This window comes from Oculina patagonica, chromosome 6 (assembly GCF_052425735.1).
Source record: "Oculina patagonica isolate OP01 chromosome 6, crgOcupat, whole genome shotgun sequence".
Taxonomy (NCBI): Eukaryota; Metazoa; Cnidaria; class Anthozoa; order Scleractinia; family Oculinidae; genus Oculina; species Oculina patagonica.
In genome coordinates this window covers 10096704-10113467 of record NC_135763.1, presented here as the reverse complement: position 1 = coordinate 10113467, position 16764 = coordinate 10096704, and the positions used below count along the sequence as shown (strand labels likewise).

The 16764-nt window shown below is 38.3% G+C and overlaps 1 protein-coding gene across 15 annotated transcripts in view; it reads right to left on the bottom strand.

Moving 5' to 3' along the window:
* Positions 1-346: 346 nt before the first annotated feature.
* Positions 347-16764, bottom strand: part of LOC144656916 (uncharacterized) — a 29736-nt gene continuing 13318 nt past the window's right edge. The window contains exons 27-57 of one of the 15 annotated variants that reach the window (XM_078517162.1): positions 15969-15992; positions 15781-15804; positions 15585-15608; positions 15447-15470; positions 15308-15331; positions 15185-15208; positions 14958-14981; positions 14842-14865; positions 14609-14632; positions 14478-14501; positions 13577-13600; positions 13452-13475; positions 13320-13343; positions 12694-12723; positions 12519-12554; positions 11865-11903; positions 10823-11142; positions 9479-9614; positions 9102-9131; positions 7725-7778; positions 7271-7324; positions 7002-7055; positions 6802-6855; positions 6528-6581; positions 6179-6238; positions 5912-5971; positions 4711-4743; positions 4167-4214; positions 3330-3868; positions 1947-2133; positions 347-1540 (exon numbers count right to left, since the gene is read on the bottom strand). In XM_078517162.1, coding sequence (XP_078373288.1) covers positions 1479-1540; positions 1947-2133; positions 3330-3868; positions 4167-4214; positions 4711-4743; positions 5912-5971; positions 6179-6238; positions 6528-6581; positions 6802-6855; positions 7002-7055; positions 7271-7324; positions 7725-7778; positions 9102-9131; positions 9479-9614; positions 10823-11142; positions 11865-11903; positions 12519-12554; positions 12694-12723; positions 13320-13343; positions 13452-13475; positions 13577-13600; positions 14478-14501; positions 14609-14632; positions 14842-14865; positions 14958-14981; positions 15185-15208; positions 15308-15331; positions 15447-15470; positions 15585-15608; positions 15781-15804; positions 15969-15992 — 2162 coding nt within the window. In that variant the 3' untranslated portion in view covers positions 347-1478. Of the gene's footprint in view, positions 1541-1946; positions 2134-3329; positions 3869-4166; positions 4215-4710; positions 4744-5911; positions 5972-6178; positions 6239-6521; positions 6582-6795; positions 6856-7001; positions 7056-7270; positions 7325-7718; positions 7779-9101; positions 9132-9478; positions 9615-10822; positions 11143-11864; positions 11904-12518; positions 12555-12693; positions 12724-13319; positions 13344-13451; positions 13476-13576; positions 13601-14477; positions 14502-14608; positions 14633-14841; positions 14866-14957; positions 14982-15184; positions 15209-15307; positions 15332-15446; positions 15471-15584; positions 15609-15780; positions 15805-15968; positions 15993-16764 lie in introns of all 15 variants that reach the window. The other 14 variants (XM_078517160.1, XM_078517164.1, XM_078517163.1 and 11 more) reach the window with 14 other exon arrangements.

Genomic DNA, 16764 nt, shown 5'->3' with positions numbered 1-16764 from the left:
TCGAACCCTGATTGTATCCGGAGTTCAACGCTCTAACCAGTAGCGGATCCAGACCCTCAGCTAAGTGGGGAGCCTTATTATCCAGCCCCTGGAATAAGGAGGGGGCCTACTCTCGAAAATAATTTTTCTCGGCCCTTCGGGCCTCTATTCTGCCAACAAATAAGGTGGGGGCCAGGGCCCCCCGGCCCCTTATAAGGAAAATGTTTAAATATATCGTAACTGATATATCGGTAAAAGCATTTGTAGTTCAAAACGAGCTCGCGAACACCTGAAGACTGCATGGAGATTAACTAAAGACTAGCTTAAGTAAACGTTACAAGTAAACAACACGAGTAAACATCAAAAGTTTTCTTTACGAATTTATTACGCGTACATATGGTTTGACGCTACAATTCTGTTGGTGATTATTTATAAAATAACGTAAGAATTCCCCTCAGTTTCTCATGGATACTGCTTTTAAGGGGCCTACGAAGAATTCCCTGAAATTCATTTATCACAAATTAAACACTCGACTTGCCTACCTCATATAAACCTGATGCTAACTAGCATTCAACAAATGAACTATTTTTAATTCCCGGTTTAATTTTGTTGAAGTAAAATTGCCTACACTCGACTTATTTCAACGTCTGATGTCAAGTATTATTTAATTTCAAAGGTATTACCCTTTGAGTAACAATATTAAAACTTTAACTGGCTTGCTCTCTAGTATACTGTTCAGAGCAATAAACAGAACATTTCTATTAACCTGCCGTGCGAGACTTGATGTCGTCAAATAAGTAAAACTAAAGTTTTTAAGTCATGCCATTCGTTAAATTGCTAGAAAAATAACAAAATGTGGGTTGTACGGTAATCAAACAAATTGAAAAATGACGGTCTAGATTTGGGTTGTAAATTCAAGCTCTTATAACCATTGTTTGTCTTTTGTCTTTGTTCACGTGGAATTTTTTAATGAGTATGCACACGATTTTGGTCATTTGTGAATTAACATTCAACCCTATCCAGACCCTCATACGTTTTTGCTAGATTCACGATTTGTTAAACCAGCGCCAAACTTGAAAGATAGTTCAAACTCTCGCTTTCGTTTGGCCTGAAACTCTCATGCACTCTCCTTGACTCTCATGCGCTCTCGTTGACTCTCATGCACTCTCGTTGACTCTCATGCGCTCTCATTTGTGAATGTGTGCAAATTTTTCATGAGTCGATTAGAGTTTCTTTTGTTTGGCCCGATTTGATGATAGTCGATGAGAGTTGACGAAAACTCTCATCAAGAGAGTCAACTCTCATCAACACTCATCCTCTTTTGGCCCGGGCTTTATTAAAGTACAGTGGAGACGCAATTTAAGTAATTGTTCCTTTCTAACCACAGTCAGTACAACACCCCTTGTGTCTGCAAAGATTCTAGGAAAAATAGTTACAACCTTCACCACCTAACTAATTTAACTAAACATTATTCAACTTAATTGAACAGATTGAAGATTTTAGGTGCGGAAATGCACCAGACCACCGGTCGTTGGCTCTTCTTCCTCCTCAGCAATCGCACCTGACAAGCAAACAGAGTCTTAGTCATGTTCATGCTAATGCGTGCATTCAGTGGATTTCACTGATAGCTTAAAAAATCTTTGCATCTGAAGGCAGATGTAGTTATCTATTATTAACTACAATCCTGGAACAATTTTTCATGTTTTCTGCAGTGAAAATGTACCTTTTAACTCTCGTTTTTACCTTGCTCGCGCTAAAACTATGTAAACAAACTTGCACAATTTGCTTTAACAACTTCAACGACAAAGAACATTGCTCTCGCGCGCCGTATGTTACATGGATTTATCTAGAGAACAGATTGGTTCATTACATCTTGGCATTTTCTGTGATTGGCTCTCTGAAATTAAAATTTGGAAGTCGTTATTTTACCACAGACACTGATAACTGAGAAGACTGAAGTGACGTACCTTGTGTTGTAGGTACAATGGGACCCTCTGCTATCATCTCTTCGATCTGATTAATGATTCCCGCATCAAGATCATCAGGAGACACAACTTTGAGCACGCGTTCCTTTGATCCTAACGCTATTTTGACCAGCTCTGATTTGCTAACCTCGTTGCTTATTCCAACAGCGATTATATTCGACGTGCAATTCTGAAAAAGAACAAAAAATATATATTCATTGAAGATTGACAGCAAGTCATTACTCCTACATATTATCAGATTATTTGCGGAAAACTACGTATCTAGCTACAAAAGGCTACAAAAGAGACATGAGACATTTCATAGGCCGACATTTTTTCGAAGTTTTAGGAGGTTAATGGACATTTTCGTAAACTACACTGTTTCAACTGCTCTGTGAAAAAAGACATTTTGGAATTTCTGGGTGCTCACAATCATTGTACTTACAGCTATTTTCACAATGGCAGTTGTTGGTAAGAGATGTGTAGGCTTCAATCTTAGGCCAAAGTAGTTGACACATTGACACATTGACTTCTCAATGACGATTTTATTGTAGTTTAATCAAAATGTATTTATATTTAACTTCACTGTAACAAAACACCCCCCCCCCCTCCCCCCTGTCCAGGGAGGCAAAAACCGAAAAGGGGACAACACTTTTGTCACTTATTGTTGCTTGCCTCCATTATAGGAGATACAAAACTATATGGAAGACATTCAGGACATTAAGCATCAGTGATCTCAGATATGAAAACTATCATTACATTATCCTCGTCTCGTATCACGGCTATCCTTCAACCTACACTTACCTATCCACAACGGGGCTTCTTCTTCCTTATTTTACTGCTATGCTTACCTTCATTACAGGGATACAACTGTCGGAGGATTCCGCATCACTGTTCTCAGATTGCAAACTATATTAATTTCCTCGTCTGGGCGGTATTCGTTCCCTATCCTTCAACCTACCCTTACCTTCCACTAACAGGGCTTATTTTCCTCCTTATATTACTACTATGTTAACTTGCTTACCTTCATTATAGGTGATACAAGACTGTACGGAAGAGATTCCGCATCAGTGTTCTCAGATGTGAAAACTACCATTACATTTTCCTCGTCTGGGCGGTATTCCTATCCCTATCCTTCAACCTTCCCTTACCTATCCACAACGGGGCTTACTTCTATCCTTATTTCACTGCTATGCTTACCTTCATTATAGGAGATACAAAATTGTACGGAAGAGATTCCGCGTCAGTGTTCTCAGATGTGAAAACTATCATTACATTATCCTCGTCTGGGCGGTACTCGTATCCCTATCCCTCGACCTACCCTTACCTATCTACTTACGGGGCTTATTTTTTATCCTTATATTACTACTATGTTAACTTGCTTACCTTCATTATAGGAGATACAAAACTGTACGGAAGAGATTCCGCATCAGTGTTCTCAGATGTGAAAACTATCATTACATTGTCCTCGTCTGGGCGGTCATCGCATCCCTCGGGACAGAACAGCTTCCTGCTTGCGTACAACATGGCGAGATCGGTACGATGGCCCCCAGGGATATACCTGATACCATCGATAACCGATGGTACGTCGACTCGTTCTGCGTCCTGTAGAGTCATAACAAGTTCGGGTATGTCGCTATAGACAATGATTCCAAAATTAACGTCCTCGAAATGCTCATTGATCGAAATGACTAGCTCCGATACAAATGACTTCAGGCGATCGAATGTAATTGTCTCGTAGACCCCGAACTCTCTGCGCCGAAATGAGGCGTCTCTCCCATCAGCAGCTACACCAAAGGAACTGTCAATCAATATTCCTATGTCCATCCCTCTTCTCTTGGGTGTTGTAGGTATTGGTGGTGTCACAGGGGGTGGGGGTGTGGAAGCCTCTTCCTGGACTGTTGTAGGCTGTTCACTCTCAGGGCCTAGAAATTTAAAGCACGAACAAATTGAGAGCGTTTTGATTGCTGTTTTTGTCCTATCTATCATCGTTTCTTCCCTGTTTGGAGCTAAATATGTGCTTTTTAAGTTGTCAGTAGCTAAAGTTGATATATTTTTTTCAAATAAGTGTAGCACCAAATTACATCTCATCTTCAAAGTGAATACAAACGAGCCCAATCCAGCTAATAATCTTAATATCAATCTTAGAAAATTATCAGCCGTTATAATCACTGATACTGATTGTGTCCCAGTTTTCTTGCTTCATGTTATTTGTACCTTTACCTGGCGAGGCAGCTGTTGTTTCTTCACTTGGTGCCGCGGTAGTTTCCTCTGGGAAACAGAGAAAAAAACAAACGTAAATCATTTTGACATTTTTAATGCTTGAAAAGATATGGTAAAATTTATCGCTGTTACGAACGAGCCTAAGCCAACCATTACTTCTTCTTTCCAATCTAAGCGGCAAAAAATGGCTGATATGGTCACTGATACGGATTGTGTACTGATTTCTTGCTCCATGTTATTTGAATTTTCTTACCAGGTGGGGCAGTTGTTGTTTCTTCATTTGGTGCTGCGGTAGTTTCCTCGTGGAACTGCATGAAACAAACGAAAACTAACTTAAAACATGGATCATTTCAATGCTTCAGTAAAAAGAAGGCCAAGCCGACCAAATGTTTGAAAAAAATCGGCTATTATTATCACTAACAGTTGTTATCTCTCCTATTTCTGAAATAAGGTTATTGTAGTTTTTATCTTCTTTCACTGACTATCGCGAGAAGGGAGGCAGTAAAAAATTGGAAAATATTGAAAATAGAAACATTCCTCTAACCTGCTGTAGTGGGGCCTGAAGTGATTTCTTCTCCTGTATAAAAAAGAGAAGAAATCAGCAAGATGGCAGTCGATTTTTACAAAAGAAAAGAGGGAACAGCAGACGGTCGTGACACTAGCCAGCGTCTAACTTGATGATGCGAATTCGTCACAATTAAGGACGCAGGTTTAAAGGATACCTTATTGTTACCCTTATTTTCGCGGCCGGGACTTAATTTTCGCGATTTTCGCGATTTTTAAAGAATCGCGAAATTAATGACCCGCAAAAATTTATTTTAAACGTTTTCTATTGTATTTTTTTTTATGTTACTTACGTACTTTTGGCCAAATCGCGAAAATTAAGTCCCGCGAAATATGCTCGTTCCATTTTCGCGAAATTAAGTTCCCGCAAAAATAAGTAACAATAAGGTATTTATTTCAGAAAATGTACGATTCTATGTATCTTCTGACCTAATCATCCGGTAAGGAAGCATCCGGGATATTGCTTCTTGGGTTCTTGAGTGAGGTGAACGTGGTTTCCATATTCCTTCGCTGACTGTCTCAACAAGTGAGTCAGTGAGAAAAGAAAACATTTTAAGGTATTGAAAATAGAAAACAAAGTCTTCTTACCTGCTGTAGAGGGGCCTGATGTGATTTCTTCTCCTTCGAATAAAAGGAATCAGTTAAATGAAAGTCAATTTTCAGAACAGAGGGGAACAAAAAGTGAGGGGTGAGGCAATTAATTGTTATGTTAATAATAAGCAGCACCTTACCTGATGATGTGAATTCCTCCTCTATGCAAAGATAAAAAACAAAACATAAACAACTAATTAACAGTTTTTTATATGGCTAGAGCCTGATAATATAAGATATAACGCGAGCTGTGATTGGCTAGCTAATGGTCGGGGCCTGAGAAACCTGTAAATGTAAAAAAAAAATGTAAATGTAAATGTAATTTATTTACCCACGTGACACGGAAGAGCTCAGGAGCTCGTTAAGACGTGTACGTGCATCCAAGGTCGAATTGGAATTTGGAGTGTTGGTTTTTGTGGAGGGAGGAAAACCGGAGAACTAGGAGAAAAACCCTTCGGAGCAAGGACGAGAACCAGCAACAAATTCAACCCACGTATGGCTCCGGGCCGGAATCAAACCCGGGCCACATTGGTGGGAGGCGTGCGCTCTCACCACTGGGAGAAACAAAATTCTATGTTATAAACTCCTACCAGTTGGTGCCTCGGTTGTTTCTTCTGTTGTTTCTTCACTTGTTGCTGCGGTAGTTTCCTCTGTAGTTACATAGAACAAGACAACAACTAACATTAATCATATTGTATATTTTATTTGCTGATAAATGTATTAAAAAATGCCGCGATATTGAGGCACAAAATAACTATAAACGAGCCCAAGCCAGCTGATAATCGTATTTCCAATCTCGAGAAAAAATATTTTCACTGACATTTATTGTGTCTTTTCCTGCTTCATGTTATTTGAACTGTTACCTGGTGGGGCAGATGTTGTTTCTTCACTTGGTGCCGCGGTGCTCTCCTCTGTAGCTACATGGAACAAAAGAAGAGGAATTTTAATTTTTACGAGAAATATCATTGTGCTTAAAAAAATCTCCCATAAACTGCCGCAATATCTTTCACTAAGGTTTACGGTTTCAAATTCCCTGCTGGTAGAGGCCTCTTTTCCTTTGCATTCGCTGAGCAGCTCAACGAATGTAAAGAGAAAGAGGCTTCTGCTAGCAGGGAAGGTTACAAACGAGTCTAAGCGAAAAAACATCGACTCTTCAGTATAACCAATACTGTGTCTTCTCCTGCTTTATGTTATTTGAACTGTTACCTGTCGGGGCAGCTGTTGTTTCTTCACTTTGTGCCGCGGTGCTTTCCTCTGTAGCTACATGGAACAAAAAAGTGCAACTTTTAAAAACTTATGGTACATATCATTTGCTTAGAAAAATCTCTCAGAAAATGCCGCAAAATCTTGATCACTGCAGGTTCACGGTTACCCACGAGCCAAAGCGAAAAAAATCTTTTGGTAATAAAGCGTGTGTTGACGTTGTTGTTGTTGTCACTGATACTGTGTCTTCTCCCGCTTCATGTTTTTGAACTCTTACCTGCTGGGGAGGCTGTTGGTTCTTCACTTGGTGCCGCGGTGCTTTCCTCTGTAGCTACATGAAACAAAAAAGAGCAACTTAAATTTTATGGCACATATTAAGATTCAGTGTTACAAACAAGCCTAAGCGAAAAAAAAAATCGACTGTTCAGTATCATTGATAGTTTGTCTTCTTCTGCTTCGTGTTATTTGAACACTTACTAGTTGGGGTAGCTGTTGTTTCTTCACTTGGTGACGCGGTTGTTTCCTCTGTAGCTACATGGAACAAAAGAAAACTACCTTAAAGTCTTACTGAGCCTTTTATTTGGTCTTTATTTTCTTAGAAATGTTTTATCAAATGCAACGGTAATTTCCAGAAGGATCACTGTTAAGCTCAAGCCAGTTAATCGTTATTTCCAGAAAAAAGCCTGCTGTTATTATCACTGATAGTGATTGTGTATTTTCCTGCTTCATGTTATTTGAATTGTTACCTGGCGAGGCAGCTGTTGTTTCTTCACTTGGTCCTGTGGTTGTTTCCTCTGTAGCTACATGTAACAAAAGAAAACTAACGTAAATCTTGTTGACCGAATATTTAATTTTCTTAGAAGTATCACGATTAAAAAGGGCAAGATAAGTACCACGGAAGGATTTCGACACTATTAGGTGTGCCACAATTTTAATGATGTTTTATTTTATTATTCAAATCTATATGGTATAACCACCAAATTTGTTGACTTTTCAACGTTTTCACGTCAGGCAGATAAAAGATGGTGGATACCAAAATAGCAAAATTATCAAACATGAACGTAGGTGTTAAGGTTCTGTGGCTAAGCAAACACGAGTCAAAGCCAGTCAATGAACACTATTTCCAAACAAATACGCCTTTACGATCAGTAATACTGATTGTGTCTCAGTTCTCCTGCTCCATGTTATTTGAACTGTTACCTGGCGGGGCAGCAGTAGTTTCTTCACTTGGTGCTGCGGTTGTTTCTTCTGGAACTGCATGAAACAAAAGAAAACTAACTTAAAACATGGATCATTTTATTTGCCGAGCTTAAAATTGCCATCTCATTTTCTCCATCGATCTCTGCACAGGACGCTTTCGACATTGCCGATCTTAGCAGTATGCAGGACGTGACACATGACCTTCAGTAGTCAAAATGGTCTAGTTCTTCATGAGTCTCCCTGTCGCTCAGTGGTTAGAGCACCCGACCGGTGTGCGGAAGGTCACGGGGACTCGGAGCACACGACTTTCTGTAACTTAAACTTTCGACTTTCTGTAATTTAAACTTTCGACTTTCTGTAACTTAAATCTTATTGAACTTTACCTTAAGGTTACTTTTTTAGCGACTACTAATTTTAGCGATTTTTTCTGAGCCAGATTTAGCGACTATTCAATTAAGCGATTTTCCGAAAATTAAAAAATAAAACAATTTTAATATACAGCTAAGATGGAAATAAATGTTTAGTAATAAAACAAAGTAACTTAAAACTGAACAAACATCATTGTCAGAAAGAACAAAGTGAATTGCAAATGTTAGAAAGTGGGTCCTCTTCAGGGAAATCAGTCATATTTTCCACGATGCCGGCGATGCCAGCTCTCTCCCAACACTTCTTAATTGTTGCCCTACCTTATATGGTTGAACAGGGCCACTATATTTAAAGGGACTATGTCACGGCTAAGTTAATCTTATGTTATTAAATTTTGCCAAATATTCGCTATGAAACTAAATGTTTGCAAAGAAATTAATTCTTTGATACTTAATGACAAAACCATAGCTTCTTTGCAGCTAAATGTGTCTCCCGGGCGTCATAAATTAAAGTTACAAGCAGACAAGATTAACTTTGAAAACTGTTCCGCCGGACCATACTTCAAACCCACATCGCAATCCGTTTCATCTTCGACACTTTTGGCCATCCGTACCTTCTTTTGCATTTGGTGTGTTATTTAAATATTCCTTCACTGTTTTAAGAGGTTATTTTATACATTTAAACAAATTGATGGTCATTTCCTATGCCTAAGTTTGGCTAAAATTCGTGACACAGTCCCTTTAACTTTGTATTCTTCTGGCGGGCGGGGATATTAATTTAACGCATATTAAATTAGACCGAGACAAATTTTAGTGAGTACTAAATTTAGCGATTTTTTTCTCAACTCGCTAAAATCGCTAAAATTAGTAGCCGCTAACAATAGTAACCTTAAGGTATATTCACTTTGAAATATGTTATAAAATGTCGCGATAAGTTCCATTTAAGGGTTCAATTTTAGAAAAACATCGCCGACTGTTGTCATCACTGATACTGATTTTGTTGATCTCATACCTGTTGGGAAAGGTGCTTGTTGAGTTATTCCTGAAAACAAAATATATAAAACTTAATGAAGATCAGTATCGAATTTTTTGAATGAGTCGAATTCGAAACGTTTCATTATGGCTTTTGAAAATTCATTCTAGTTTTTCTACCTCATTTAAGTACTATTTGAGGTTCCCCTTGCCGTGCGTTACCTGAAAAAGCTAAGTTTACACATTCAATTGATGACTTCAAACTGCTTGACATAGGGGGTCGTTAATTTTTTTTTTTTTGGGGGGGGGGGGGGTGGGGTGCATGCAGAAAAATACCTCTTGAAAGAGGACGGTCCCACTTGATATACTTAACTTGAAATATTGTAAAAAAATGAAAGGCAGTTACATAATGTGTACCTTTTCCATACAATTCAGCCCTCATACAAATCCATCCCTCGTACTGCATTGGGTAAATACGGATGTATGTGGCTTCTACAGGAACCGGTAATACTTGTTTGGATGTTGATTTCGAGTCGTCGTTGCCCTTGAACACCTGTTTATTAGGTTAGGAGAAATGAAATCAAAATTTATATCAAAAAACAACTTGGTCCTATGAGGGCCTCGTTACATGAGAGTATTCGTCCGGGATGAAGATTCATCTCGGAGTCTGGTCATTTTCATGTTGCTGTCTACATGATTTTGTCCCGGGGTGAACTCATCCCGGGATGATTTCATCCCTGTCCTGAGCACGGGATGAAATGTCATCCCGGGATAAAACGTGACGAAAAACGCCATGTAAACAGTCTTTCCGGGATGAAATGTAATGCAATGTAATGTAAGAACGGGCGAGATGAATTCAACTTGGTCCCGGCTTCCCGGGATGAACACGCTCATGTTAAATTGTTTTCATCCCGGGACGAAACTCATCTCGGCTCTCATGTAAAGAGGTCCTAAAAATAACAATATTAAGCCAAATTTCCATAGCTATGAAAAATGGACAACGATGAACAATTACAACGCTCTCTGGCTCTCGGATGCATGTTAGCGTGGCGTTAAGATTATTTTTAAAAATTTCTTGGATGACCGTCGACAGCCGTAACAAATTTTCATGTTTTTTTTTTTATTTTCGAACTTATTTCATTGCAATTAGCACTAGCGTTACAACTTTGCATTTGTGCTACATGGAAACCTTACTTTCATTTTAAGTCAACCAGAATAAACAATTTTTGCAAGTGTAATTTAAAAGCTTTTTGGTCGACAAGTGAGGTGACGCGTTCAAGTTAAACATGCGGCAGGTTCTTTTAAATAACAAGACATCCTCGTGCTCCTTTAGGGGGGGGGGCCGGGGGGGGGGAAGCCGGGGGGGGGGGGGGGGGCGGGGGGGGGGGGGGGGAAAAAAAGAAAGGGAAAAAAAGAAAAAGGAACAAAAAAAAACCGGACGACCCTCCAGATGAGTCGCAAAGGGCCGTGAAATTACTGGCCTTGTCGTCCACGCATGATTAGTCTTTAATAGTTAGGAAAAGAGCATTATTACGTCATGGTTCAAAACCTAATATCAGCGGATCAATCACACTTGTATTTCAAACTGAGTTACCTAGCTGCCATGAAAGCCTTTCAAATATTAACAAATTAACAAAACATTGTCATCATCATCGATCCTCCTCATCATCGTTATCGTTAACAACAATAACAACTACAACAAGGTAAAAAGGTAAAACAAATAGAAGAGGTCTGCACACAGGCTTTTTAAAGGGAAAATACCTTTAAATTTCCATCTTCCTCATACACTTGCCATCCAATGCCATCCTCTGAGTACTCTATGTAGTAATCACGAACATACTCGTGGCCCCGTTCGTACCCAGTCCCTTGGATGGCAATAGCACAAATCACTTCCGCTTCCGGTACATGAATTTGAAGGTATTCTTGTCCTGCAGAGTCTCCCTCGGAACACCAGGCTAGTGGACCATTTAACCGGCCATAGGAAGGCACGAATTCTCCAAAACTACTTGAGGCTGTGAAACTCGAGCTTGGTAGTGTTCCATCTACTGCCGCTCCGAGGGCATTGTCCTCGCATGGAATTTCTTAAAAGGAAACCAATGTTGTGTTAAAATACTTGCCTTAATAAACAAGTCGTTCTGGTTGTGGGCCTTCTTGGGCAAGACACCTTACTCTCACAGTGCCTCTCTCCACCCAGAAAACCGTGTATTAATGGGTACCGGCGAATTTACTGCTGGGGGGAACCCTGCGATGGACTAGCATCCCATCCAGGGGGGAGTAGCAATACTCCTAGTCGCTTAATGCTACGGAAACCGGGATAAGCTCCGGCTGTATGGGCCACTTGGCTCGGACACAGACTTCTGGTATAAAAGAGACCTTTCTTGGCCAAAAAAATGAGTAATGACAAGAAAAAAAATCTTATGCCCAGCTGTCAGCCAACCATCGCCACGTAAACAGCTAACAAACTTTAGCCTGCGCATTTTCTATGACTGTTACTCTTAAAGGAAACCTCCACTCTTGCGACAAGTTGACGTTTAATTGTTTGTAATAATACCTAAACTTAAAGTTTTACAGGACAAGGAAAAAATAACACTGATTTAATAGCAACAAAAAGTTGAAAAACTTATTACTTTTAAATTTTCTCCGCGCCGCCATTTTGGTTGCCCCATTGTTCCACCCAATAGATTCTCTGCTTTCTAAAATTAGCGACTGTATATACTTTTCAATAGTATTTTGTTCTAATTAAAGTAGAGTTGTGGGGGGGGGGGGGGGGGGAGCCGACCCCAAGTTTAATTTTGTATCTTACCTGCTGGTGTCTCGGTGGTGGGTTTTATTGCACCTATTGCTACAGGAAACAAAATAATAACTGTAAGTGGGGGGGGGGGGTGGGGGGGGGGGGTTTGGGGGGGGGGGCCGCCCCCCACCCCACCCTTTTTAAATTTTTTCTTTCTAAAAACAAAAAACAAAAAAAAAAAAATTTTTTTATATTTTTTAAGTGCGTGGTATTATACAAACCGAACGTCTGACAAATCTGTTCACCAATTGGCTACTTCAATTTGATAGTTTTGAATTTGTTAATGTTATGAAACATGTAACTGAAATTTGTGTGCCATTTATACATCTTGTCTATTCACTGCAAAAATCAGTCACTGATTGACAAATCGTGCAGAAATTTCCCGAAAATATTACGGTTATGTCAGGCCACTGAATAGTGGAGGAGAATAGGCCTGATGAATTGACGTCACTTGCTCAAAATTCACCTCCAAGCCTCTCTAAAAGTCGTCCACTTCGAGGTCGACTGCGTACCTTTTTTATTTTTCATGTGGGTATTATTTTCTCTCTTTTTTTGCTTCTTTGGGAATTTGATGAGGAACTTTACAAGCTTGCACTTCCAAAGAGTTGCTTACGAGGATGTTAGCCAGTCTGACATAAAAAGATAAATTAGTTAACATTGGCCTACCTGGTTCAGTCTCCTCGGTGACCGCAGGGTTTGTTTCTAGAATTAAGAACACGTTAGAATTAGCACCCACTAGCGATATAACGATCTCAGGCATTAAGCACTTAATGACTGGCCCCAAGGGAAATGGTGAGTTTTGTTTCCCCGAGAAAAAGAACGAGTTAAAATGCAGGCTCACCAAGTTGTGTTGTTCCTGTGGAGTTTTCCTCTGTTTGATAAACAAAACAAAAGAGAAGAGACACCAGATCAATCTTTGTTACAAAATGAAAATGTACAAACCTAACAAATGTTCATCATCAGAGGGCTCAGAGAGGTAAACTCTGCTATGCCTATCTATATATTAAACAGAACAAATGCCGGAAAAAATCAGATGCCCTGAGCGGGATTCGAACCCACGACACCCCGATCTCATGGAAGGTGCTCTAACCACTGAGCTACCGAGGCAACCCCACAGGTACAGTGGAATAAGTCGAATATTTGCTACAAAGGAAACATCGATTTCCAGACATTTGCCCCCAGACCTCTCGGACTGGGAATTACTTCTGTTGATCGTCGAATCGGACCAGATGTTATAGAACATTACAAATTGACGTAATACGGCATATTTCGAACAAATGTTCAAATCCTGCTCAAATGTTCGAATCCCGCTCGAGCATCTGAGTTTTTCCGGCATTTGTTCTAGATCTGTTTAATATATAGATAGGCATAGCAGAATTAACCTCTCTGATGATGAACATTTGTTCGAAATATGCCGTATTACGTACAAAGCTAATAAAGCTTTAGGTAATAAAGGTGAACACTTACCACTTGTAGTAGATATCTCTGGTACTGGAAATGAAAAGGCACCAAAGGTAAGGAAGAGATAATAGCAATAAAATTAATAAAATGAAATACAAAAAATACTTCAATTTCAAGTCATATTTATGGTAGACTTACCGCTTGTTGTAGTTATCTCTGGTACTGGAAATAAAAACGTAGGAAGATAAGATGAAGATAATAGCGATAACAGAATGAAACACAAAAACTAAAATCAAATAATTTAATATTAATATTAGACTTACCACTTGTAGAATTTATCTCTGGTGCTAGAGATAGAAAAGCACAAAAGGTAAGGTTAAACTAACAACGAAAACATAAGAATGACAGGGGCGGATCCAGGGGGTGGATTGGGTGGCTAGCCACCCCCTTGATCCACCAAAAAATTTAAAATAAACATATTAAAATAAAGAATAAGGACAATGTTTTTCCAAAATAGGAGATTTTCGACAGCCTGTTTTACGAACTTCTGGCTTAATGTAACAAAACATGTGTGTATAATTTAAAAAAATAGATTCCTTTTAGCTTTCAAGAGTTGTTTTAGCCTTGCTGGTCAGGAATGATTTTCTTCTCCATTTACTCCTTTTTGAGTTTTCTTACTTTGCCAAGGGCTAAAAATTTCCACGCACGTGGAAACGCATATCTGTTCTTTCCTGTAAGTTCGTGGCCTGTCAACTTTAAATTTCAATCACTGTTCATTTCATAAGAACTAGACTTTTTCTCCGAAATATAACTCAAGGTATATAAGTTGAGGAAATAACATTTTGCCAAATTATCAAGGAAAAACAGTGGTTTTATAACTTAATTGACAGCTGTATAACGCTGCTCAGAATTGCCGAAATCACGTCTAAGAGGCTTCAACTTTTCAAAATTTTCTGAGGGGGCATGCCCCCAGACCCCCCTAGGGGGGATGGAGCCTATGGTTATGAAAATGGGCCTGAGACCTAAAATAATTTGCACTCCCACTTTCAAAAAATTGCCTAAAAGCCTGAACCCCCCCCCCCCCCCCATAAAAAACCGGGGCTTAAACAATATAGTAAACAAGAATATTGGAAAACAGCCACCCCCTTTGAAAAATCCTGGATCCGCCCCTGAATGAAATACACAGTTTAAAACAGCTTGAGCTCATGTTAATGTTGGACTTACCACTTGTAGTAGATATTTCTGGTGCTGGATATGAAAAGGTAGGAAAGATAGGTTAATTATAAAAATATATAAAGATATCACGGATAAAATTAATTTCAAAATAATGTTCAAGTTATTAATGTTAGTCTTACCACTTGTAGTGGATTCCTCTGGCGCTGTAAATTAAATAGAATACATGAAATATTAGATGAGGATAATAGCGATAAAATACGACTGAATGATTTTCACTATCTCTGGTGCTGGGAATGAAAAGGAAAGGCACTAAAGATAAAGTTTATTGCGCCGAGAAAATTGCAGTGCAATACAAAAACTTAGGTTAAATATTTAAGTAATATTAACGTTAGATTTACAGTTACAAGCTTACCATTTGTGGTAGTGTTTTCAGGTGCTGGAAATGAAAAGGCACCAGAGGTTAGGAAAAGGTTAAATAACAATAAAACTGAATGAAATACAAAAATACCATATTTATTGTAGACTCACCACTTGTAGTAGAAACCTCTGGTGCTGGAAATAAAAACACAGGGAAGATAAAGATAACAGCGATAACGTTAGAATGAAACATAAATACAGCTACTTAGTACAGTTAGCAATTATACTGTAAACAAAAAAATGTTGTAAGTATTGTCAGTAGTGTAAGTATGTAAATGTAAATATGTTTTTGTGTGTTGCAGTAAAAATGGTATGAAAAACATAAATACATGACTTACCGCTTGTAGCATTTATCTCTGGAGCTGGAAATGAAAAAAAAGAAAAGTTAAATAAGAAAATAGCGACAGAATAAGAACAAAATATAACATTGAACACTACTTCTATTGTAAGCTTGGACTAACCACTTGTAGAAGCTATCGCCGGTGCTAGAAATGAAAATGAAAGAAATGAAATAAAAACAGGTTTAGGTAATAGCGATAATATTAGAATGAACTGCACTAAAATATAAAGCAATTTTTGCTAATATAACGCTATGCTTACCACTTGAGGTAGTTATCTCTGGTGCTGGAAATTAAAAGGCACAACGTATAAGATAAAGATTGATGTCTTAAAATTAGAATTAAGCATAAAGCCTAAAAGACTTGAAGCAGTTTGAAATAATATATATGTTAGGCTCACCACTTGTAGAAGTTAACTCTGGTGCTGGAAATAAAAACACGGAAAGTTAAAAAAGAAATAGAACAAAAAAGAAACATAAAAATAATTTCAACTAATATTAACGTTCGTCTTACTATAGATTAATATAATAATGATAAAATTAAAATGAATTAAGATAACTAAAATAATTTCAAATAATATTAACGTTAGTCCTTACCATTTGTAGCGTTTATTTCTGGTGCTGGAAATGAAAAGGCAAGGCAAATAAGGTAAAGATAATAGTGATAAATTTAGAATGAAAAGTAAAAAGAACATGAAAAATAAGATAAGATAAAGATTACAGTGATAAATTAAAGTGAAACACAAAAACTGAAACATTTTCAAGTAATCCTATGATAGACTTACCGCTTGTAGTAGTTATCTCTAGTTCTGTAAGTGAAATCGAAACGAAGAATTGCGATTAAAGAGATATAAAAATTAGTGAAAATAACACAAAGAGTAAATAATTTGAAATAATTTTGACGCATAGTTATTATTTGTAGCAGATACGGTAAAGATAATAGCGATAAATACAGAATGATATGCAAAAATGGAAAACAAAGAGAAGCAATTTAAAAACTATCAGTGCCGTAGCAAGGGTAAAATAAGTGGGGAGGGGGGGCACGCGAGCGCCTGAGGCGCTAGCCGCTAGCGGGGTGTGGGGGGGCATGCCCCCCCAAGAAAATTTTGAAATCTAGAGGCTTGGAAATGCTATTTCCAGCGTTCTCCAAGGCTATTTGCGATTTACGCATATCGCGATTTATTTTCTTCCTACACTGTCTCAGCAAACCAATGCACATTAAAGAGAGTATAACTGACTTGCAACGTCAATTACAATATAGAAAACCGACTGTCTCTGTATCTTGAAACCAGCAAATGTTTCACCTTTCAGAGTCATCATAGTGAGTTCGTAGTTATTAAACTGTCTGAGTTGCCTTAGAGGTAAACGTAGACTTCATCGGCAGGTCGTTTTTTGTAAACTTCCCAAAATTTAGTTAGTTTGGTTTTTGGCTATTTCATAATGTTGTGCATCACCCTACGTACGTTAAAAAAATGAAAATAAGTACAAATGTTATTGTTTCAGACCTCTCGGGAGATAAAATTTTATTTATAACATTTCATACAGGTCTGTTTTTACTTTTTGGGAAACTTTTTGGAAAAA